The sequence below is a fragment of the Carassius carassius genome, chromosome 49, assembly GCF_963082965.1.
Source record: "Carassius carassius chromosome 49, fCarCar2.1, whole genome shotgun sequence".
Lineage (NCBI taxonomy): Eukaryota > Metazoa > Chordata > Actinopteri > Cypriniformes > Cyprinidae > Carassius > Carassius carassius.
This window is the reverse complement of record NC_081803.1, coordinates 545,245-570,416: the sequence shown is the minus strand read 5'-3', so window position 1 is coordinate 570,416 and position 25,172 is coordinate 545,245. Positions and strand designations below refer to the sequence as shown.

At 37.5% G+C, this 25,172-nt stretch overlaps 1 protein-coding gene across 2 annotated transcripts in view; it reads left to right on the top strand.

The window, feature by feature from the left end:
- Positions 1–25,172, top strand: part of LOC132132972 (A-kinase anchor protein 2-like) — an 85,149-nt gene that overhangs the window by 19,584 nt on the left and 40,393 nt on the right. The window contains exons 3-8 of one of the 2 annotated variants that reach the window (XM_059545609.1): positions 5,821–5,901; positions 9,896–10,026; positions 19,035–19,149; positions 21,877–21,898; positions 22,392–22,487; positions 23,250–23,915. In XM_059545609.1, the coding sequence (XP_059401592.1) occupies positions 5,821–5,901; positions 9,896–10,026; positions 19,035–19,149; positions 21,877–21,898; positions 22,392–22,487; positions 23,250–23,915 (1,111 nt within the window). Of the gene's footprint in view, positions 1–5,820; positions 5,902–9,895; positions 10,027–19,034; positions 19,150–21,876; positions 21,899–22,341; positions 22,488–23,249; positions 23,916–25,172 lie in introns of those variants that run through there. The other variant, XM_059545607.1, reaches the window with a different exon arrangement.

Genomic DNA, 25,172 nt, shown 5'->3' with positions numbered 1-25,172 from the left:
GAAAACAAATGACAGCTTACACAATGCTGCCTGCATTTGCAATGTATCATCAGATTGAATCATCTTTGAATAATTCTTGAATAATTCACAATCAAATATACTACAGTATATCTTTAGTTGGACCTCATCATTACTTCCTCACAATTAAAGTGCATTAAGTAAAAAAATTAGTTGTTCAAATTTAGCAAACTTTAAGTATACCAGTTTAGTATAATGAAAGTACAATTCCAGGGTATTTTTTATAAATATGTAAATGTATTTGTATTATAATAAGCATGAAATAAATGTATTTTAAATTTGAGATACATGAGGTATTGCATAGAGTTCATTTATTGGTGTACAGGAAAAATAACTGAGCAAATACAAAAATGATCCATGTATTAGTTACTCTTTTTTTAAAGAGCATTTCAATCAGAAATGTCAGCATTGCTTGCACTGGGAGTGCCAGCTGTAGGAGTCATCAGTGACACAAACAGTGACTACACGGGTCATTGGTCACATTGACTGTTTCTTGACCTCAATGAAAGTTTTGTCAAGTCCATCAGCTGTGAGTCATTGGCTCCTAGTTCATGGCTTCATCCCATTTGGCATACTTGTGGCATATTTGTGTACTTCACTGGAAATGACTAAGTAGTATGACAGTACTGAATGTCTTACCACAGACCACCATGAAGCTTGCTGTTTGCATTTTCATTGCGGCATTTCAAGGGGTAGGGTCTAGCTGAAATCATTACCTTAAATTATATTATCCTTAAAATTCATTAACTTAAAATTAAAATCAATTACTCTTAAAATACATTATTGTTATCCCATCTTAATATGCAGAAACAACTACAAGTAAACCATTACTTTAAGGGCAGTACTGTCTGTTTGCCAAACCAAAGGCAAAGTGTCCTGGGACCTTTTTGAAGACAGTCACCATTTTTTTTTTTAAGTTCAAACTATACTGTTAATTTTGTAAGCTATATTTTTATTTAGTTTTTGTCCTGTGTTAAATATCCTGTTTAGTTTTATATCATATTTGGGAATTTAACCATTTAATTTCCTATTTAATTTCAAGTTACAATTAATAATCTGTTAAAACAACACTAAATAATGGCTATGGGTGTATCTCAGTCAGCTCCTGAGCTCGAGAATCAGTAGATCATACACAAATTCGGTCACTGGTAAGTTTCCTGAGCGGTGAATACTACGTACAACATCAACGGACAACATTGTAGAACTTCACTGCTGGAATTTGTCTTTTCAAATGTTTTATCATGTATCATTATATTTATCGAGTTGGCATGTATGGTTTATGTTTCACGCTTCAGAAATGTGATGTAATTTCCGGTAAGGGAGCATAGTGCGCACCAATGCTCCCTAGTTTTTGCGCTGCATTGTGGGATTTTTTAGGGAGTGAACGTTCCAATACAATAGTTTATAATGTACACATATACAGTATGCACATACATATAAAAATCAATAAGTATAATATACACAGACAGTACTGAAAGCAGAATCGACCGTTCGAATACATATAGTATATAACACATTTCACACGGAATTACACAAGGAAGTTGAAGATGTATACATAGTATACATCATGTGGATTTTCTCACTGTGCCGTGGACGTTTTTTATGTTGTCCTTGGGGGGAAAGCATCAAGCCCTGTTGCACACATAACGTGGGAAGCTGTCAGAGGGGAATGTGGCCTGTGTAGGAGTACATGGCCAAGAAATTTTACCCTCTGAACTTGAACTCAACTATACTGACATCCTCGGTGGATTTCAAATTGTTTCTGTTAAACTTTAGATCTCAGTTAATCTCTTATGTTTTGTCTCTAGCAAAAAAATTATCAAATGAACTCAAAGAGAGGCCTTCGGTGGTTTGATGGCATTAGTAGAGATGGAGGGGGTGGCTTCAGTACCGCCATGCAGAGGTTTTCCTTTTGAGCTGGGAAACAAATCTTCATTGTTTTGGTCTCACCAGCCCAACAGGCTTAACACAACTGAACATTTTTATTACCTATTTTCATGATCAACTCTCATCCCCAATTCTTTACAGATGCTATAGTCTGTCTGGAAATTACTCCACATGAGTGATATTTCAAGATGTTTTGGTCACAGCTTACGGATCCGTGGTGAGGAACGTATTTTGCTGCTGGCCTATTCCTGTATGTTACTCTGAGCTCTGGTATGCATCGCATACTTGGTGTGAAATAGATCTGCCTTTAGCTTTCTCTCCAGATGAGAGGGGCATGGAGTGTCATGCCAGTCCGTAGGGCATGTAACCAGTGACGAACGCTTTGCCGGTGTAATTACAGCCCTGCCGTCATATGAGAAATTTCTCGCATAGATTCAGAGTTGACGTTGCTGTGATGCAAACATCTGCATTTGTGAAGGACAGAACCGTTAAAATCTGCTTTATAAGTGCTAATAAACAGTCAGTATGCTAGCAATATGCATGCTTAGAAACTAGTTAATAGTGAATAGTGTTCCCTAATCTAAAGTGTTACTGCATTTACATCTATTTTAGTTGTTGTTTTACTCAAATATTTTGGGCCATTTGAAATTAGCTGCTTTTCTGACTGTTTTGAAGTTCATTGTCACTTCCTTTATTCAGAACCACATTTCTCTTTTTTGATATTTTTACCATATTGTTATATATTAATTTGCCCAACACTTTATTCCAAAGACATCTATAACACATTAATGGGGGGAGGGGGTATTTTTTATTGTGTGCTTCCTGGAAATTAAACCTGTAACATTAAGGTTGCTAGAAAAAGGCTATGCACAAAAACATACATATACTACAGGGACATTAGTTTTAACATAAGTTATAATTTTCTAAAATAAAACAATATGTCTTAATATAAGATTTGAAGTTTATTATGACATGTTCACTTCATAAAAGCACATTATCCAGGCTAAAAAGACAAAAAAAGTGTATATTTTGCAGATTTTTGTGGTGACTTTTTTTTTTGGCCCAGATGAATGCAGTTCAACAGAGACTTAGTGAGCACTTCCAGTTGGCATGACTGTTCACAAAGGGCATGAGATCTGATGCCAAAACTATCTATCTGCTTCTGCATTGTTGTTGTTTTGTTCTGTGTTCTCCTGTATGCTGTTCATGTGCTATTTCAACAGGATGTCAGTATTCATTAATTCCTTAGTCAAACCACATTAAAGGCCGTGTTGCAGGGTTAATTTTTCAATGAATTTGTGCAATTTGCTTGTTGGTAATAAACTGTTAAAACTGTTATTCATTGTATTTTATGTTGTTGGGTATCACAAAACGGAATATAATACGAAAAAGTAGGTACTATCTTACAGCGGTCTCCTTTCCCACACAATGCATTGCATTTTGTCACGTTGGGGAGAGAATTTACCAAAACCCGCCTTGAGAGCATTGAGAGTGACTAGAGAGACGATCGAGTAGTAGACGAGAGTATTCAGATAGCGCAGATTATAGATAAATAGATAAATACATAGATATATACAGATAGATAGACTAGATATATAGATAGATAGATAGATAGATAGATAGATAGATAGACAGAGATAGATACATAGATATCAACCAACAGCAACCAAAACGCACTACCATGGGACAGCCCCAGGCAAGTTACGCCAAACCTTCTGAGTGCAAGGTATTGTAGCTATATTATAACGTTACATTGACCTAAAATCGTTTTTTCAACGTGTACCACTTGCATAAACACTGTATCCGTAGGCAGTATTATTCGTAGGGGCTGCCATCGTTGTTTCGTGTGACGTCAGAACTCGGAACTCGGGGGACATCGATCTAGTACGAGTTCACGGTGGGAAGTCACGGGTTTGACTGCCGTTCCAGTGCACTTTCACAGGTTTAAGGTTGGAAAAACACGGGTTACGGGTTGCCTGGAATGCGGCATCATACTAGGCTAAGGCTACCTTTCCTTCACTTCTCCCCAACGTGACATAATCACCGAGTTGCGTAAAAAAAAACGTTAATACCAAAAACGTTAAAAAAAAATGGTCTTTAAGACCATTTTTGAGACATTTTAAAAATGAAATACATATCTTGAGTGATTTATGTACCCATTAAACGAAAGTGGTGGTTAACCTGCAACATGGCCTTTAATATGCAAACATGTATACACAGTATACTCAGTACTGTAGATGAGGGAGGAACATTAATGTTACAGCATCACTTCCAGTATACTGGATTTAATACAAAGCTTTTGAGATAACTAAATTTCACCGTACAAAAATTACAAATAATTTTATAATCCCCATTTGAATTTCTTTACTGATAAATTGATATTAAAAGAGTATTTCTCATACAAAGTTTCTCCATTGTGCACTTATAAATGACTGCTCTCTTGCTGGAAGTTTCATGTCTGACTATTCATCAGAGGATTTGTAAATATTTATATGCTTTTAAATGAAAAACCTAACTGGTTTCTCTGGAGTAGAAGGTAATCAGGTCTTCCCCCTTATTCTTTCTTTCTCCACATGTCAAAATCAGGGATTATGTTTCAGTTTCTGTGCTCAGCTTTTAATAGAAGAAATAAGGAACCATTATCAGTTAGATTTCATGTGAAATCCAGTGGCATCATTCACTGACTGATGTACAGTATGTAAGGGTCCATTTTAAAAGGCACATTTGTTCACATCTGGATAACATATCAGTTTTCCCTCTGTGGAGCTCACAGGAGTGCACATACACTCAGCGCTGGAATGCACTCGTGAACTGTGTCAGAGCCAGCCAAGATATTTGAACACACACTCAAGAACTTTGGTAACTTACATATATGGCTCAGTTTCCCTCTGGTAATGTAAAGTGAATAGGAATTATATCACCTGCAGAGACGGGCTGTCAAAAACATGGTGAGTTTAGGGTATGATGTCATATGTTTATATTATATACAGTGTTGCAAAGTTGTGGACATACATTTCTAAACGTGTTGTTCCAGTGGGTCATATTTTCAAACAAACTGTCAAATCTTTCTGAAGAAAATGTGAATATTTATAATATATATAATATATAAAAATAACCTAAACCAATTATTTCGGCCAGCTCACTATTGAACATGGATGACTTCCTGTTTTTAGTCACTTGTTGTTAGAAGTGAAACTGCTGCTTAAGTATTAAGCGATTCACTGCATGCACTACTAAGATTGTGTGACGATTTGTCCTCTTTTTCACAGACATGCCCTGTCCCGTATTTCTAAACTGCCTAAAAATATCTGGGTTTTGACTTTGTTTTTCAATTGTTTTCATACCTCCTGAAGGTAATAACTAAAAAGTTTGACCAATAACATGCAGGTATTGTGCATTATTGACTAATTGTGGCGAGCGAGAAGGTGGGATCTACAGAGAATGATCAAAACAATATAAATAATGTATGAGGACTGCAGAGTGTCACAGTTATGTTCAGTGTAGCTCAGTTCCTGTCATGTCTGTAGGAGTTCTCTTTAGTTTCTTTGGTTACTGATTATTTATTCCTTGTCCAGTTGTTCCTGTTTAGTTCCCTCATTTACAATTTGTATACAGTATATACTCCCTATTTGGTTCTGTCCTTTGTCATTTATCGTCTTGTGTGATGTGTTGTTCAACTCCTGCATTCTCAGTAAAGTCTATTTCGAAGTGTTAATCATTGTTAACATTCCCTATTCCATGACTGCACGTTACACAGAGAGCATGCCAATAGGAAAACAAAGTCAAAACCCAGTCAAATTGGCAAGCTTAAATTATTCATCCTTATTGTCACACAAAATAACTTATTTATCATTAAAAATCATTTATGTGTTATTCTCAGTGGTTTAACAAAAACAAATTCTAATATATTTTCAGGAAAAGCGGAAAAGACAAGCCGAGATAGAGGACAAAAGAAGACAACTCGATGAACTTGTTCTACAACTTCAACATTTCAAGGTAAAACATTTGAATAAAAACTCTTCAAGTCACATTTGAAAGTTTGACCATGCGCCATCACAGCAAACTGATAATTCAAATGTCAGCTCTCAATATGTTTTTCTTTATGTTTACATATCAATGCAAACAAAAGAGTTTTGGTGTGTACCAGTGAGGGTTTTTGAGTTCATTTGACATCAAGAGATTTGTTCTTATGTGAATCTGTGTGTGCTTGAAACTTGACATACAGAAATGCCATAACATTTGCATCTTTTTATTACACTGGGTAGTATAGCACATTTCCCATAACTTCTTAACTTAGAATAGGTTACCTTTGGTGAGCAGTTTAGATTAATTGCATCTCCTGCAGCAGACAAATGCAAATGTCAACCAGTGTGTGTTTTGGTGGTAGAATAAATCCAAATCCTAAAGAGAATCTTCACTCCTGAATCACTGTCTAGCAAACATCTAACATTGCTATCTACACTGATGATGCACACATATTAGTTGGACCTAAATAATACAATGCCTATACAGTAGGTAGGACGGTGGAATCAAATTTGGGTGTGGAAATTACTAGAAAGTAGTCTTTGAATTTTGTCCTGATGATAATCTTTTTCCCTCTGTGTGAGTCCGCGTCAGGGCAACATGTCTGAATCAATTCTGTCAATACAAGAGCCAGGGGTTTGCCTCATTTATCCACAATTTCTCTGTGAATTACTCTCTCTTTGGTTTAAAGTCACTCATGAAGTACTGTAGAGTTTGTCTTGGCCACAGGAGAGAAGGATGTGAGGGAAAAGAAACACTTATTCTCAATGACTAAATCTCAAAGACTTTTTCTCAAAGATCATAGCGAGACTAAAACATAACAGTGATACACAACAGCTAACAGCTACACTGATATTAGCTATAGCTAATCGTATGCACAAATGTGTGTTGTAATGAAAAGGAAGCAAGTGTTTGTTTTTTTCAAAGAGCTAAATTCAAAGTGAAGACTAGACTGAAAAATAGGAGCATATCTGGGAAGAAGGATGTTTGTTTAGTAGTGGGTGTAATCGGCTTCTGAAGCAAGTTCTCATAGGAAAGTACAGCTGCATTGACTGTAATATATGTCTAAATTTTTAGGGCCAACAGAAGGATTTGTATCTCTTATATATATATATATATATATATATATATATATATATATATATATATATATATATATATATATATATATATATATAATGCAATGTTAAATTGTGAACATAAAGTAAAAAAGTATGCTGTGCAGATACAAAAAAATTTAAAAAAACTTTTAAAGGGGTCATGAACTGCATGTTTTTATAATTTGTTATGTTCTCTGAGGTTTACTTATAATATTAGTGTGGTTTTACATAAAAAAAACACACAATTTAGAAGTAATAGGCTATGTTCTATCCTATTTTTGAGCCTCTCTTCAGAACAGTCTTTTATAGGTGGGGCACATTCAAAACTCAGTAGTAAACGCCCATTGTTGTGATTGGCTGACAATTTTGCTTATAAAAATAACAGATGGAAGCTGATGTGATGTACTTTGAAAACAACATGGGTCATTTGGGTTGAAAACTTATAATACTCAGTATATATCAACAGACAATGCAACAGTGGTAACAGCATGTTTACTCAAACTTATGTGTGCAATATTACAGTTGGATCCAATATAGTCAGAATCAGTGCTGCTTTGTCTTTTACTTTCAGTTTCTCTGTCTTCTTTAAAAATGAATCTGTAGCGAAGCAAAGCAAACAAAAACTCTTTCATTGATGCGATCTGGAGCTCTTTGCTAATTTTACCCCATGTTTACACCAGACACCAGCGGCTAGTATTTCCTCTCGTTCCACTACAGTTGCATATCATTGGGTGGAGCTAAAGAGGCAGTGATGTAGAAGCAGGCATTGATCTTCTCCTGTAGAGGCAGTGTTTAGCCACACTATTATGTCATAAAGTGGCACATTCCACAACAAGTTGTTTTCTGAGGTTGATTTCAATAAAAGCCGTTCAATAAACTAACGAGAAAGTTTTGAGTTTTGAAATTTACTGGTACAATGACCTGTTATATATCAAAAAATCAAGGGAAATTTGATTTCTCAGTTCTTGACCCCTTTAAATAAAGTACAACAGATAGGTTGCAGAAGTAAAAATCCTATTCATTGTCTCAATCAATCAATCAATCAACCAATCAATCAATTAATCTTTAAATCGTAAAATTGTTTCTCCATCATTTTACATTTGATTATAACATTTGCACTGAGATTGTGTTTCTCTCCTTTTATGTACAAATCCGTTTTGTTTGTTTTTTTGCTTTAAATCAAGATATTTAATCTGGTTTAATTTAGCTGACTTATTTGGTTTGTGACTTTTTTTTTTTATAAATGTAAAATGAAGGGGGGGGGGGGGGGTCCTATGAATCCTGATAGTAGCTTTTATGTAATTGTATAATATACAAGCAACAAACCATTACTGCAAAATAATCCCACAGGGTACTCAAAATAAGGCTTTGTGACTCCCAGAAGAAGTTTATTTTGCAATAATGACTTGCAGGGCATGCATGATCAAATTAAATGAAACTGACACAGCTACGGTATGTATGGAAGTTGTGCGTTAGACAATATTATACAGTTTAGCGGTCACTGTATATTTGATGGCAGAATGCCATAATTGGCCAATTACAATCAATTATCCCAGAGAGACATGCAATAAAACATAAAACTTTTTGCAAGATTATAGTGCAATCATCAAGTTAAGATAATCTGAAAACGAGTGCTTTTAAAACAGCACTCTTCAAACAGCCTGAGCCTGTTGAAGCCAAACATGTGGGTAGTCTTGAAATCTAAGACCGCATACCTTCAGCAGCTTGTGAAACAGTCCTGAGTTCCTGTGGTTGATCTTCATGGGGGTGATGACTAGGCATAAGGTGTCTTGAGAGACCTCATAGCTCACATAGCATGAGCTCACACAGTCACAACCACAGCTGGTGACTTCTTTAACAGCTGTTCGTGTTGGAAGGGTTATAAATGTATTCAAGTTTATATTTGAATCTGGCAACACATTACATTTATATTCTGAACTTATATTTCAAAGAATGCATTTTTTTTTCTGTGGTAAGCAAAACTTCGTACAATAAAGAGCTCACTAAAGTATGCACAAAATCCTTTTTTAGATTCAGCTGGTATGTTTAGGCTACATTCACTCAGCAGCAAGTCCTTTGGAGCACTAAATAAAGTTTACAGTGAAATATGGATCGACAGCCGCATTATGTAACTGAATTTACCTAAAATTTGTGAGTACTGTGTTTTTTTCATGTGATGTTTTGCAAACCCAAAGAGCTGTAGATAGCAGAGGTTTTAGACACGGTTGTCTTCCAAAGAGCTCTTGCCACCAGTTTTGTGGTCTGAATGTTGCAGTTTACACTGCTAAAAGGCTTAAACTGATGGTTTGCTGCTCTTACATGATTCACTTTGTCACAGAATAAAATATCAGTCAATATGTCAATATCTTGAGCTTGTATTCAGACCAGACCTTATTCCATACATTTAACAAAAAATCCATTTACTTGATGATTGAACTGCAAGTTCTAAACTGCTAACCCATTTCTGGGTTATTGCCACTATGGTGCAGGCATTATTCAGAGCTGTCATGAGAACAGAAAAGCAGATTGTCTCCTGCAAACTGTGTTATGCTCGTGATTACTTGAAATTCAAACCTCCTGCAGTACTAAGACTTTTGTCAATCCTAAACACTTGTGTAAAGAACACCTCATAAATCATCTAGCTCAGGGGTGGTCAGCATCGGTCCTGAGAGCAACAGTTCTGCAGAGTTAATCAAACACACCTGAACAGTCTAATCAATGTCTAAGGGTTACTAGAAAGCTACAGGCAGGTGCGTTTTGTCAAGGTTGGATCAAAACTCTGCAGGACTGTGGCTCTCCAGGGCCAAAGTTGACCACCCCTGAAGTAGTTCAATTACCTAACTGTAGAAAATGTTTCTGTTTTACAGTCTAAAGCCATGAGGGAGAGATGGCTTCTGCAGGGGACACCAGCAGTGCCACAAGAGGGAGATGAAGGTCGGAGGAAACAGGTCGAGCAAGATGAACTTCACGTCAAGACACTAGAAGATTCCATTCACAGGTACAGTAATGTTTTTCAGATGAAAAATAACCCAACATTTAGTGAAGTCTTTCCACTTTCTATCTCATCTTAGAAAATAAGGGATATTTTGGGGGTTATATGTTTATTTCATGCAACAGCATCCATTAAGCCACCACTGTCCCAAACACTGGAGTAATGATCTGCATTTCTGCTCAGCTTTGCTTTAATTATGAGAACTTCAAAGCTGCTTCCTTCAAGCTCATCTGGTCGCCATGTTTGAACCTCTGCAGATGTCATTCCTCATATGAGATGCATTGCCAAACCAATGCGCGTTTCAGTTGATCGCTCTGCAGCAGGATATTTTGCCAATCAAACAGCACTGCTGCATCAAAAACATGATGTTGTGACTTGTGTTAGAAAACCAACTAAACAGTGCAAGGAGTGATATACTTTAACTGAATCACTAGCAAAAGTGTAACACGTTGGGAATTTGATTTACAATCTGATAAAAAAGTTGTGCAAGAAATGCTACACGTGATACTAACCATGGCTGCGGTGTATTTTAATTAACTGAATCCAATCATAAACAAAACAGAAACGCATTGGTGTTTTTGGAACTAAGTTTGCTTAATTAAGGTTTAGTGTATTAGTATGTGTGTTAAGTGATTAGTTTTGTTGTTGTTTTATTATTGTTAGAGCAGGCCTGGAGGGTCTTTTGATTTCTGCTAAAAGGCTGAAGTTGAAGTCTCAAGGCCTCTGAATGTTTGATGAAACCAGCAAGAGCAAGTTTAGCCCAAAGAGATTGGTTTCAAACAAGGGTTTGAAATGCTGTTTGGAGGGCTAACTGGTTTTCTGGTTTTGATGGAATCAATTGTTATTCAGTTTATTCAAGTGAGCTGTGTGGGAGTTTTTGGAAGATGTTTGGATTTTGAAATCTCATATTACATAAGTTATGTGGTACCTTTTGGTCCTCAAAAGTGATTACATAATCTGTTAGTTTGTGATTGAAGTGTATGATGCTTTTACTCTCTGTTTGACAGTAATGAGTGGATGTTCTGAATAACATTGTTTATTGCTAATTTACACTTCCATGAAGTCATCCATTCAATATCCAATTCATTGTTTAGATTTTATTAAGTCTCTAGGAGTGGGTTTCCTCTTTGCATAGGATGTTGTCTTAGAATGCCTGTTTGGGATGTTTAATTTTTCCCAAAGTATATAAAGTGGTATCATATCTAAAATTATTTGCATCACATATGACCACAGAGCTCAGGCAAAATAGGCAGGGAGGGATTTTGACAGCGGATGTTAAAACAAGGCTAGATCTGAATAAGGCCTCAAGATGGGTCATTGAACAAAGGAATTTGCATTTACTCTCACTTAGGCTCACTTAAAACAGCAAACATTTTTGGGCTGTGAGCTCCCATCTGTCATTGAAAGGGTAATTGAGACAAATGGACAGGGCGACTGTTCAGATCATTGTGTGGATGTGGGTGGGAGGTGATATTTCCTGGGCTGCTGGGTGGGGGTGATGGGGCAGGGTAAACTCACACAGAAATCTCTCTGTCAGGACAGCAAGAGGAATGAAACCTTTTTGACAGAACTATGGAGACTGAGGGAGTGGCTGCTGGCTATTTATGTACCCTGAGATTCTCCAAAATAAATGGGCACTCGAGACATATTTTCCAGAGCTGATAAAGCAGAATCAAATCTTCAACTTTCTGTATACCGTATTTTCCAGACTATAAGTCGCACTTTTTTTCATAGTTTGGCTGGTCCTGCGACTTATAGTCAGGTGCGACTTATTTAAAAAAAATTATTTGACATGAACCAAGAGAAATGAACTAAGAGACATGAACCAAGAGAAAACATTACCGTCTACAGCCGCGAGAGGGCGCTCTATGCTGCTCAGCACTCCTGTAGTCTACACTGAAGACATAGAGCGCCCTCTCGCGGCTGTAGACGGTAATGTTTTCTCTTGGTTCTAAATAAATGCGACTTATAGTCCAGTGTGACTTATATATGTTTTTTTCCTCATCATGACGTATTTTTAGACTGATGCGACTTATACTCAGGTGCGACTTATAGTCCGAAAAATTGGTAGTTTAATTTAAAAGAAACATTCAATATTGCTAAAAATGTGCTCATCCTCAGGGCATCCAAGATGAATGGGTGCCATCAGAATGAGAGTCCACACAGCTGATAAAAAATCACAATAATCCACAAGTAATCCAGACCACTCCAGTCCATCAGTTACCATCTTGAGAAGGCAAAAGCTGCATATTTGTAAGAAACAAATCCATTATTAAGACGTTTTTACTTTAAACTGTCACTTCTGGCCAAAATAGGAGTCTACAATCCATAATAACTCTTCCTCCAGTAAAAAAAAAAAAGGTCCTTTCCCTGTTTTCCTCTTACATCAAAATCCACCCACATTTTGGTTTAGAGCTGTTTTGAACCGTTTTCACTTTTCACTGTGCAGATCTCTCTCCTGATTCAGACCAGAAGCTATTTATTTATTTATTTATGTATTTATTTATTTCATATTTTAACCGGAAGCAATGGTTTAAAGCTAAATAATAATAATAATGTCTTAATGATCATTTTGTAGACTAAAAAAAGAGGATTGTGAGTGAGAATGTATTTTTAGACTACATTTGTACAAGTATGACTGTCAGCAGACAAAACAGCACTATCAACAGATGGCTATAATTTAAAAATATGCAAATATTGTCTTAAACAAATCAGCGGATACATTGCTGTATCACACTTAAAACACAAAGCATGAGGTTATGTCTGCCTGCTTCAAAAAAAAAAAAAAAAAAAAAAAAAAACAGAAGCTTACAGTAAATGGTTTTGGTTGTAGCTCTTATAGCCTGTGCTGAACAGCAGTGGATCTCTTGCGAGGACAGACTTCTCCTAAAAACTTAACATTACAGAAGACGTCCCAGCCTCTGAGACTAAAGTAAAGCTTTAAACTACCAGGACTTCCAGCAAAAATGTGGTGTTGACATGATACTAACTCACTCATAAAGCACCTCCCCGACAAATCTGCACATGCACTGTGTGATGTGAGCTCCTAATATGGTGAAAAGAAAGTGTAAAGTCGCTCCTCTTGCACTGGAGGAAAGAGAGACATAAAAATAAACACTGCATCAAGGTTACAGATAAGACTGGCTGCTATTACTAAACTAAGACCTCTTAACATATCACGAGCTACTGAATTTCTTCCTCTGTTTTGAGTCAGTCAGCATGGAATTCACAGTATTTCAGAAAGTCTTTAGGCCCTAGTGTTATTGCAATTACCATTAAAGTTTTACAATATTTACATAGAAAACTTATTTTGAATTGTAATCATATTTCACAATATTAAAGTTTTACTATATTTGGATTAAATAAATAAGACTAAATAAGAGACCAATTTCAAAAACATAAAAAATGCATACTGTAATTATTCCAAAATTTTGACAAGTAGGGTAGTTTTTATTAATTTTATTTAAGTTTTTAGTTTGAGTTATTTCAGAACATCAAAATACTATAAGGAAACGAGAAATGCTGGAAATCCTGGGAAGCTAGCTGAAATAAAATAAGTTGCTGTTTAGTTGTGTATGTGTGTGTGTGTGTACTGTATATATATATATATGTACTATATTGAATTTTAGCCACTGTTAGCTGGTGTACTTTCATTTTCTTCTACATTTACCAAGATAATTGTGAGGTAAATGTATGCAATGTTTTGCTATCGACAAAGTCACACATTTTGCCTTAATGAGTGTTGCCTTAGAAACAAGTCATTCCTGACTCTGAGAGCACCTCAGAGATGAATCTCCATATTGTCGTCTCATAATTGCGGTAGAAAAGACAGAATATGAATACTGCAGAAGTCCTACAGATTTCCCTTACAGCCGTTGAGATTTGACATCTGTTTAACTGAACAGGAAGCAATCAATCTGTGTTGTCATGGGAACTGGAGGGTGGGTTCAGCTGAACTCTGGCTGAGAACAGAAACGTTGCTGGCCATTGCTGTGAAGTGATGACCTCACACAAGTTTCATAATGATTCTAGCCGAGGTTTGAGTAAACATGCATGTCATAGATTTTGCAGTGATTGCAAATGTGTGAATCGCCCCAAAAATATGCCCCATATTTCAATGTCGTATTTCAACCCAAAACCATAAGACATTATTTTTAATTGTTGTAACTGTATCACATTCTCATTTATTCTTCTTCTTCTTATTATTCAGATTACTCTGTTGAACCTCAAGAGTGTTTAATAGTAAAACATGCTGCTGCAAGACAAAAGGGAACGCTGTAATGGATTTAGACATGTGGTGCAGGGGAGGAGGAGGGCTTCAGATATAGCATGCAGACTGAGCTCCATCTAGTTGGACCTATAAATAAAGGCAAGCATAGAAAGAAAGAAAGAAAGAAAGCCAATCAACTGCACGAAAGACTTTCATGTCTCAAATTGGTATTTATAAATAACAATGTAATGTATTTACATATAAATGTGCAGATATGTTAGCAAAATTTTGGTTAAAAAAGGTATTTTCTAGATCTAAGCAGCTTTCTATTGGTCAATGCAGCAAATTTGCATGACAAATTGAACCTATTGCAAAATTGGCACCTCACACAAAATCCCTATTGCATGTATTCCTGTTGAAATGACTGGATTTTTTTGTGAAAAATCAATAAACAACAGTAAATGTGAACCATATGCTATTATTTTATGTACTTCGGTAATTTAAGATGATTTAAACACAATCATAAAAACATTGCATTACAGTATGTTCTCTAATACAGTAACAAAAATACAAAAAGAAAATCTAGAGAGCGAGAATAATGGGAATGGCCAATAGGAGAAGATGATGCAAACAGTCAGGAAGCATGAGAAATAATGCAGGAAGTCAGCAGTGGGTGTGAGGCCTGTATGAGCTCACCCAGACACAGCACAAGGTGCACTCTTGACCTCTCACTGAGTTTTGGAAAAAGGTAGTCCGCTTTTTTTAATGAGTCATGGTCAACAACCATCACAACTTACAAGGCAGTGCAACACATGCAACAAAGTGACTGGAACCTCTCTGTAATCCAAAAAAAAAAAAAAAAAATTGTTATATATACTGACTGAAAAAAATAACATTGGAATATTAAATTACTGATACATCCTCTAATAATAATTTGGTTCAAAATTTACTTTTCACACTATAGTGAACAAACTCTTGTTTTAGTTATTTGCACATGGAAGAGTCTAGTTTTGTACTGTTCCTGTGGCTTAGTGGTAAAGCATTGTGTTAGCAGTGCAAAAGGTCATGGGTTCAATTCCTAGGGAACACACATACTGGTTACAAAAAATGTATAGCCTAAATGCACTGTCAGTCCCTTTGGATAAAAGTGTCTGAGAAATGCAAGTACTGCATTATCAGTTGTAAAAAAAAAAAACATATAGCTAGTAAAAGGGCCTAGTGTGCACAATCACAACTTTTATAGCTCACAGAAACAATTAATAGTTATGGATGTTGATGTTACTGTGGGTCTGATTTCCTGTTTCTTCTTTTCCTAAATTGAAATAATAAATCTTTGCACTTATTTAGTGTGAGCTGTGACTGTCTTGAGAGAGCTTTGGACATGAATCACCAATTTCATACCGCAATATATACTTTCAGAAAAACACAATTGATGAATTTAAAGCATAAAACAAGGGGATAAGGGAGACACGTTTAGTTGTCACATGGAGCAGTAGCTACATCTCAGGAAAGGTTTAGAGTCAAAATACCAAATGCAGGATTATTTTCTCAGTGGTTTGGGGTTATAAACACTGTGTGTGTGTGTGTGTGTGTGTGTGTGTGTGTGTGTGTGTGTGTGTGTGTGTGTGTGTGTGTGTGTGTGTGTGTGTGTGTGTGTGTGTGTGTGTGTGTGTGTGTGTGTGTGTGTGTGTGTGTGTGTGTGTGAAATTGGTTCCTGTCTGACAAGCCTGTCTAAAGTTCCTCTTTCCCTCGCTGATCTTGAAACATGCTATACCATGATTCCACCACTAGATGGGCTTGAAGATTGGGGCTTTGGTTTTATGTATCCATAACAAATTTCCATATTTGTGTCCATAGCTGAGTAGTTACTTAAAGTTACTTATAGTTAGAAGAATGTATTATATAATGTAAATGTATAATCAAAATAATTCTTACCAATTGAACACTTGAACATGTGTGTGTGTGTGTGTAGTTGAAACTCTTTGGCAGATGCCTCCAACTAATTGTTCTCCATTGATCACTAATTAGGCTTGCACAAATACAGCATAAATACATTCTTCTTCAGGCAACCCCTGATTACCAAGCTATGATTAAAACACACAGCTGTACTTGTTGCCCACAGATGATGAAGAAATAGTTTAGAAATACCATGATTAAACTCAGCCTTGTGGAAAAGAATTGTGCTTAATTGTATTGAATGTTCACTTGTAGTGGACTTCAAATCTTAAAAAAAAAAAAAAACTGTACTTGCAGATAATATGATATTAATGAAATAAAAAGGCCACTTAAGTGTACATAATCAGAGATCCTGAACTAGACTAGACTTTTTAAAAGTGCTCTTTTTAATAATGTCAAATTACATGTTTTACGTTAAAGTACTGTATATCAATAATCTACGGTGAATCTTAAGAAAACACATGCAAATTGAAAAAACATCAGCAAATGAAGAAAACATCTTAATCAGTTAGACAACACAAATGTTGCAAATCATCACAACACATGCATATAACGAAATGTGCTGCAAATCATCACAACAAATGAATATAGCGAAACACCAAGTAAGGAGAAGAAGAAGTGCAAGAGTAGGAAGAAACGAACAGCAAAGACGTTAACGTTAGATAGAAGAAGCATAGAAACAAACAAACAAACAATATGCGTAACGCGGGCGCGGGTAAAAAACTGAAGCCGCTAAATGTCCCAAAGGAACTGAAATATATAGCAATATTTTCCAGCAGCAGCATCTCGCAGTTAAATATTAGCAGCAGTGAAGAAGTGAGCCAGACAGCTATGCAGCAACATGCCACCAGTGATGATGAGGGACAGAAAGATGAGCGGGTTCCACAGGCAGATCCAGAACCAAGTATGGAACATGAGAGGAGAAATAGAGTTACTTGCTAGAGATGATGTTAGGAAGTGATATTCAGGTTGCTACATTTTTAATGATTACAGTAGTTAAAACAGCTAAACTTCAACATTTTAGCTGTAAAATGACACATGCAGTAGCTAATATTAAAAAATATGTTGTGCTTTTACTTTAAAAAATGTTGGTAACATTACAGTTAATGCTTACAAACTTTTTCATATAACTTGTTTCCGATTTTGAATACAGAAGTTACATTTGTAATGGTGTATTTTCATTTAGATGTGGTATTATTATCTGAGCAGTAAGATTAATTACTGCATAAATTAAGATTATTAAGTAATAAATTCATTTTAAGACAGCATGGAATAAAACCTGTTTTTTTTTTTTAAATCCATTCCATCGTTTGTTTATTCAGGTTGAGCTTAGACCGAGAGCAGAAAAAGACTCCCACTCCAGCTCAACATCTAGTAAACATCAGTGCTATTGCTATCATTTGGATGGTATAGTATCATGAGCCACAATTAAAGTCTTGTGACACTCATGCTTGGCGTTATTGTTGTTGTTGTCGGGTTTATGTGCGCCGATTGCTTTGGGCCAGGCCTAGTCAAAGTCCAGGGCCGTTTTTTAGTCCCAGTCTGTCCCTGTGTGTATATATATATATATATATACACACACACACACACACACACACACACATTTCAAAGACAATAGATGTAAATATGAAACTACATAAAGACATACTAGTGGGCCAGAAAAAGCAATCTAAAGTTCATTAAATTGCATTTAATAGAAATTTAAACTACGTAATATACATGTAAAATACATTCCAGAATAAGTAATCTATTGCTAAAGTGTACGTGGTTCACAAGGGACTGTGTTGTTTCAACCCCTTTCTTTCTTTCTTTCCTTCATGAAATTAAAAAGAGATGCTTTACAGAATTTCTAAGCTGCTCTTTTCCATAAAACATAATCAAACAGTATCTAGGGAATGTCAAGTTCCAAAACAGACAAAATATATTTTCATATTATCTTATGTGATGCTGTTTATCTCTTTTGGTGTTTGGGAGCTTGGGCATTCTGCCAAACATCTCTTTTAAGAAAAAAGTTTTACAAAAGCTAAAAAACCAAATGGGGTTCCTTGAATTTGATCTTGAAAATCAAAGAAAAAGCTCAGACAGTGCCATATTTTGGTGCGTTCATGGCAATCCATTATGTCTGTATACATATAGATGGCACATGTCACTTTGTAGAAGGAATTTTCATCAGGAATCATGCTCCTGCTCTTTTGTTATTGCAGACCACGTAACCTCAGTGATCCAAACAATAGCAGGAAATTCTCATGGGTGGAGGCAGCGCGGGTTCCTCCGCCGGCAGCTTCCTCATTGGCTGCCAGCATTCAGAATGAGTGAGAAAGGAGTCCGTTGGGAAAAGTGGAATATGCATGGCTTAATTGACACTGAAGAGATAGGTCTCATTAATTTCCAGAATTTTAGTCAATGGGCAGCACATCTGTACACCTGAAAAAAAAAACCCTGTGATACAGTGAATAGGAGATTTGGTTTTATGGTTCTCACTTTTCATCAGGGAGTAAAGAGCATTGACATGCCTGATTTTGTTTCTTCCATGGAATGCAAAATTATATTTTTAGCAGAATGTCTGATTTTTTGTTTGCTTAGAAAATTGGTTCAAAAAAACCATATAAGTATCCTAAAAGTAGTGTAGCGTTATATTAGAAGTATTCTGAAACCATATAAAAAAATTTGTGTTATGTGTAAATACAGTACATTACTGTCCAAATGTTTAGGGTCAGTAAGATTTAAATACTATATTGCGTTTTTCTCATGTGAAGCAGTCTCTGTATTTCTGAGGAATTTATTTAGCATTTTATAAATAATTGTATCGTATGTACTGTATACAAATGAATAAATTGTGTTTTTGTAGATTGGAATCAGAAATCTGTCTTTTGGAGAATGAAGAATCACAGATTTCAGCTAAAGAGCAAGTTCTCAGAGAGCGACTGCGGGAAACAGAGAGATCTATTGAAGATCTACAGAAGGTATGTGATCCTCGAGACAGAAGAACACACAATAGAGTGGCCTCAGACTGAGTATGGACATCCACTGTTAAAATGTCTGAATGTCATTGCATTAGACAAAATATCAAAGTAAGTGGCTTTTATTATAATAGAAGACAGGACATATATGTGTTAACTGATTAAATACAACTGTTACTAACGGTGTGTTCAAGTCTTCCTTAGGCATTTTATATTTATGAGTTGCAAAGTCATTATTACAGCGCCAGGTGTACTCAAAGCACTGTTCAAGATGCTGATTTACATATGCTTTCTTTACTTAATAAAAATACATAAAGGTTTTAAACTTTATGACAAAGGATAGCAAGTGTGCTTTTATGTTTATTTTGTACATACAACTTATTTAGTTGTATTATAAAAGAAAAAAAAAAACATTTCAAATAATTAACCATCAACTACATACACTACTTCCATTGCATTCACAAAGACTCTAAGTTCCCACTCGTAATTATGACATTATGAATAAAAATTTTAATATATATCCATACATCCACAGAAAGTTATTACCAATATGTCTTAGAAAAGTCTAAATTACTTATCATTTGTTCACAGAAGCCACTTCTAGAGTTTGATATTTTGTTATCTAACATTATGGCATGCAGACATTTTAACTGTTACTTAAATGTGAAGTGTGTAATTTATTCATTCAATAGCAGATTGAGAGTCATTCTGGAAACCTGTTTGAAAACATCTTGAGTTTACGTATGCAACCATGGTTTCCCAAAGGGAAAGAGACGCTGCATCAAACGCTTTGGGAATGCCCCCGGCGAGACACCCTACTGATGCATGTGTGAAATCAGTCCAATAGCAAGTCACAAGTGGGGTGACGTGAGCAACCAGGAAGCATAAATGAGCAGCCGGCAAGTGCATGTTAACTTCTTCGGAAGCGAGTGCCTGCAGGGATGCAGGGAGTATGGCAGGGAGACTCAGTCCTGTGTATTTCTGGCGAGCACATCAAGACGAAAGGACTTGGGACTCTGGAGTAGATGTCAGGTTCAAAGTGTAGAAACAGATGAATGTGTGCGGAGAGGACCAGCCTGCCGCAGCACAAACATCCTGAAGGGCCACGCCCACTGATAAGGCCTTGGAGGCTGCCATACCCCTGGTCGAATGCACTCTGACCCCCATGGGTGACTGGAGGCCAGAGGACTTGGTCTTGAAGTTGCTGTCTGCACCAAGAGGTAAACAGTTTCCACTTCAAGGCGTACAGTTTCCTCGTGGCGGTAGCTCTGGACTGGAGTATGGTCTTGACAGCCTCAGTTGAGAGACCAGACGCTTTGAGCTGTGCTCTCTCAGCGGCCACACCCACAACTGGTGGGGGTGAAGCATGGTGCCCCCCGCCTGAGAGATGAGGTCCCTCCTGATCAGAATCTCCCATGGAGAGCCATCGAGGAGGGACACCAGATCTGAGGACCATACTCAGGCTGGCCAGAACGGGGCTACTAGCAAAAGACGGACCCTGTACTGGTGTACTCTCTCCAGAACTCCTGGGAGCAGAGCGATTGGGGGAACTGCGTATAGACAAAGCCTCGGCCATATCCGCACCATAGCATCCAGTCCAAGTGGAGCTGGATGCGTGAGTGAGAACCAGAGCAGACAGTGTTGTTTCCTTCGACACAAATATATCTACTTCCTCCTGGTCGAACTCCCCCCAAAGGAGCTTCAACACTTCTGGGTGGAGGTTCTATTCCCCGAGCTGAGATGCCGTCGCTGGGTGGCAGCTGGGAATTTTGCTCGTGGTAGCCTACTGAGCCCTGAAGCACCAGGGTTGGCAGGGGTATCAGTAATTCTCACCAAAGCCACTGAGGAGAATTGTGCACCGTATACTGAGGTGTGCAGTAGATTCATCTGAGGGGTGGGCATCAGATCCCTGAGAGGGGGCTATGGATCTAGTGTGTGAGGACTGAGATAAAGACAAGCCCGTTTCAGATCCCTCTGCTAAATCCACTTGCGATCCCCATGATAACAGCCGCCACTGTGCCTCAGCAACAGCGGGGCTGGACCTAGCACGATTGGGAGCCTGGCGCTTTCATCGAAGACAGCTAAACGGGAGAAGCTCACAGTCATGGCAGGCAGATTGCCTTGAGAGCCCATGCATGCTCTGCACCTAAACAGACAACGCACAAATTGTGTGTATCCCCACCCAAGAAATAACGTGGCCGGGGAGGAATACATGACTTGAAACGCCATCTGCTCACCACATTTGATTTGGATTTACACTTTGGCATTTTTTCACCTGCTAACAGAGTGTTTCTGACTGACTGAGTGCTTTACATACATTCACACACACACACACACACACACACCACAGATGCGTTTGCTGAAGAGCAAAAGCTAGCATGTGTGCTTGCTGAATGCGCCTTTATGCTTCCTGGTTGCTCACCTCACCCCGCTCGTGACATCTCGCTTCGCTATTAGACTGATTTCACACATGCTTCAGTACGGTGTCTTGGCGGGGGCATTCCCAAAGTGTTCAACACAGCTCGAGTTCCTGAAGGGGAACAATCATTATTTTTTCAGTGATTTGGTAAAAAAAATTGTTGTGCAGAAATTACACACTTCAGCTTTAAATGACTTAATATAACTGAAATGCAACAATTTATTAAATAATATGGATGAAAATGTAGCAAAGCAAAATAAATTACAACAATCTGATCTTTTCTAATCATGTTGCTTTTTTTCTGTCTACAGAGTCTTCAGAAGCAAGATGGGGGTATGGAAGTCATTGTTGTTCTAGACTTTTTTTTTTTTGTCCTGTGCTAAAATCAGTCTGAATACAACATAGACCATTCAGACCAAGTTCATGATCATTTCTACAAACCACTGGATGTGACTTCCAAGGTACCAGCCCAATGGTAGACAAGTACTAAAACATAGGGTTCATTAGCCTCTTGGACCATTTCCCTCTTGCCTCAGCTAGACTATTGAACTCCACATATATGCCAATGACTCTGCACTTTGTTTACCCTGATCCACCTATTCATAGGGAATCCCTATAACCCAGAGCTGACCATTGTTTTGCTCTAATTCACTCGCGTTGCTTTTGCTGTCTAAGCAAATCAGTAGCTGCATGGAAAAAAGAGCGAGGGAGAGATAGAAACTCAGTTTGGTATGGGGGGGTGGGTTGGAAGGGGAGGAAGCAAATTTGGTGGGCTTTTGAACACAGGAATCTAGTTTTAGTTTATCTTCTGCTCTCCACCGGACAGATGCGGTGAATTACAACTGTTCCCAGAACCTCCCAGAGCTGATTTCCCAGTCTCCCGTCACAGCTTCAGGGGATCAACAACAGCCAAGAAAATCTGGTAGGTGCTTGATGGAGATGTGGGAGGGGCTGGGGTGGTCACGGATTTGGGCCATGGCCAAAAGAGGGTACAGTAATGTAGATTACAGATGGCACAGTTACTCACCGCAGTGCATTTGTGAGAATGAATGTACAAAATGGTGTATTTCACAATCTATACACAGTAGGGTAACTGGTCACCAACATCTCAAAGGCTTAAAATGGATTTTTTTTTTTTTTTTTAGCTGTACTAACTAATTTTATGGTTAGTTGCATTTTCATTATTTGCATTTAGTATTCTTTTCTTTTTTTTTTCCTGCAACCAGTTTATAGATTGCAAGCCTCCACTGTAGAACCACTCATTTAAATTAATCAAATTAGCTGCCTCACAAATAGCTCTGGGGGGTTTTGTATTTTACTAGTCAGTTTTCCTTTTATTGGATGCTTTTAATAATAACTCCAAAGATTATAATCTGTCAAGCATAATATAAGACTAATGGTGCATTTCCATAAAATCAAGAAAAGTGCAAGAGTGATTCGTCAGCTAAGCTTACATCAGCATACAGCGGTTACTGGTAACAGCGTAATAACAGTGCAAAGGGTAGGTTGAATTAGTGTTTTTGGCTCTGAATTTAATACCAATTTATGAAACTGTACAAATATTGCATGCACATAGTGACATCACTGAAAAACCCATTAATAACTAGCATGCCACATTTCAGTAATGCATAATAGGCCACACTGAGTAGACATTAACCCACAATCATCTGCACTCTTCCCCAAGCATTATACGCCATGGAGATCAGTGTCGAGAAGGACCGAAAAACAGGTGCCACCAAAATCCTCTCGGCCTCAGCAGTCAGCCCACAGGACGCTCACCAGAGGGGCGTCAAAGTCTATGATGACGGTCGCAAAGTGATCTATGAAGTGCGTTCTGGGGGATCTACTACACTGGAGAACGGCACGCACCCCTGGAGTCCTGGCGAGGTGAACGAGTTCATGCAGCAAGTCGGCAAGACCAAACCACAAAGTGACACCGCAGTGGTCACTGTCACACTGGCTGAGCCCCAGCCAATGGGAGGACAGTTGAGCTCCATGGAGGCCAAACAAGATCAAAAACAATCTCCTAGGAAAGGCTACGAAGTTGAGGTCACGGAGACTCCTCAAGCCTCAGCCGACAAACCAGTGACCATGATCTTCATGGGCTACCACAGTGTAGAGGACGAGGAGGAATCCAAGAAGCTGCTTGGCTTCGATGGCACCATCAAAGCCGAGATCGTCCTCATCGATGAGGACGATGAGAAATCTCTTCGGGAGAAGACCGTCACTGATATCTCCACCATCGACGGCAATGCCGCAGACCTCGTGTCGGGCCGGCCTCTGTCAGAGACCACCGAACTGTCTTCAGAAGGCAAAGATGAAAGCTCGACCAAGGAACTGCCACCCACAGGTATTGAAAAGAAAAAACGCTGCCAGTGCTGTTCTGTCATGTGACCTTTCTGCCGCAACTTCTCTTTCCTGGAGCACATTCACCAAGGCTCTGCCTTCCTTAAAAACAAATCTCACCCTGTTACTAACAGCACCTCCACCTCTGTGACATGAGAAAATTTCGCTCCTCACTCTTTCAGACCTGTTTTACACAGATTGTCTGGTTCTTTTTGTGTAAGGTTGTACGACTCGAATAGCATATTGAGGCAACATCTAGGAGAAGATGCTGACAGAGAGCAAAACATACACCCTTAAAAACATCCATGGAAACTTTCTATTGTATGAAAGATTCTTTGTAGTGAAAAAAAAGGTTCTTAGAATTAAAATCATTTCTTTTAAGAAACCAAAATGGTTCTTCTATTGCATTACTGCAAAAATCCCCTTTTGGAACCATAATGTTTAAGAATGTCTGTGAAAATGTTTGTACTCCATCAAAACATCCTTCATTTGATTATCCTCTGAGATGGAACATCCAATAAATAATGTGTAAATGTACAAAAAATAAATATAAGACTTCTCTAATATAAGGTTAGATAATTTAATAGAACTTCATTCAATGGTGTAGCATAGATTTTACAAAGATATTGTCCATAAATGTCTATCCCATTTGATGTTTCATATAATATGGAAACACATAGTTGATCCATTCAGCATAAGGATGTTTGACCACTATTATGTTGTTCAGTAGTCTTACAAAGCCTTCAAATTACCATATTCATCGGTTGTCCAAGTTATTTTTGTTTACCGATTCAGATTTATTTTTCCCAACAAAGATGAAGACAATGTACATATGCTTACTTCATTATGCAAACTGGTCTTATGGAAAGACATTTGCCCTTCTGTGCCTCTATATAATAGGAGTTTTAGCATTTTCATGTTCTAAACTTAATTAAAAATATTAAAAAGACACTTTGACTGCTATCAGATCAGCAGAATCTTTTAAAGAGCTGCTAAGACCACAAAACAATATCAAGCAGATCGGCTGAGTACTGCCATGTGTGCAAATACAGCTCTGAGAGAATGAAAAGCACTGGTGTGACTCTAGATTACATGCACTATGGAGGTAAACAAGGTGCTAAATATATTTGGATCTATTTGCTATTTTTCTGAAAATGCAATGCGCAATTCTCTACCATTTGTACAAAAATTGTACCAGCAAACCAACCTTTAATTAAAATTATTAATTGACACTCAAATTCAAAGCATGCATCATCTTAGG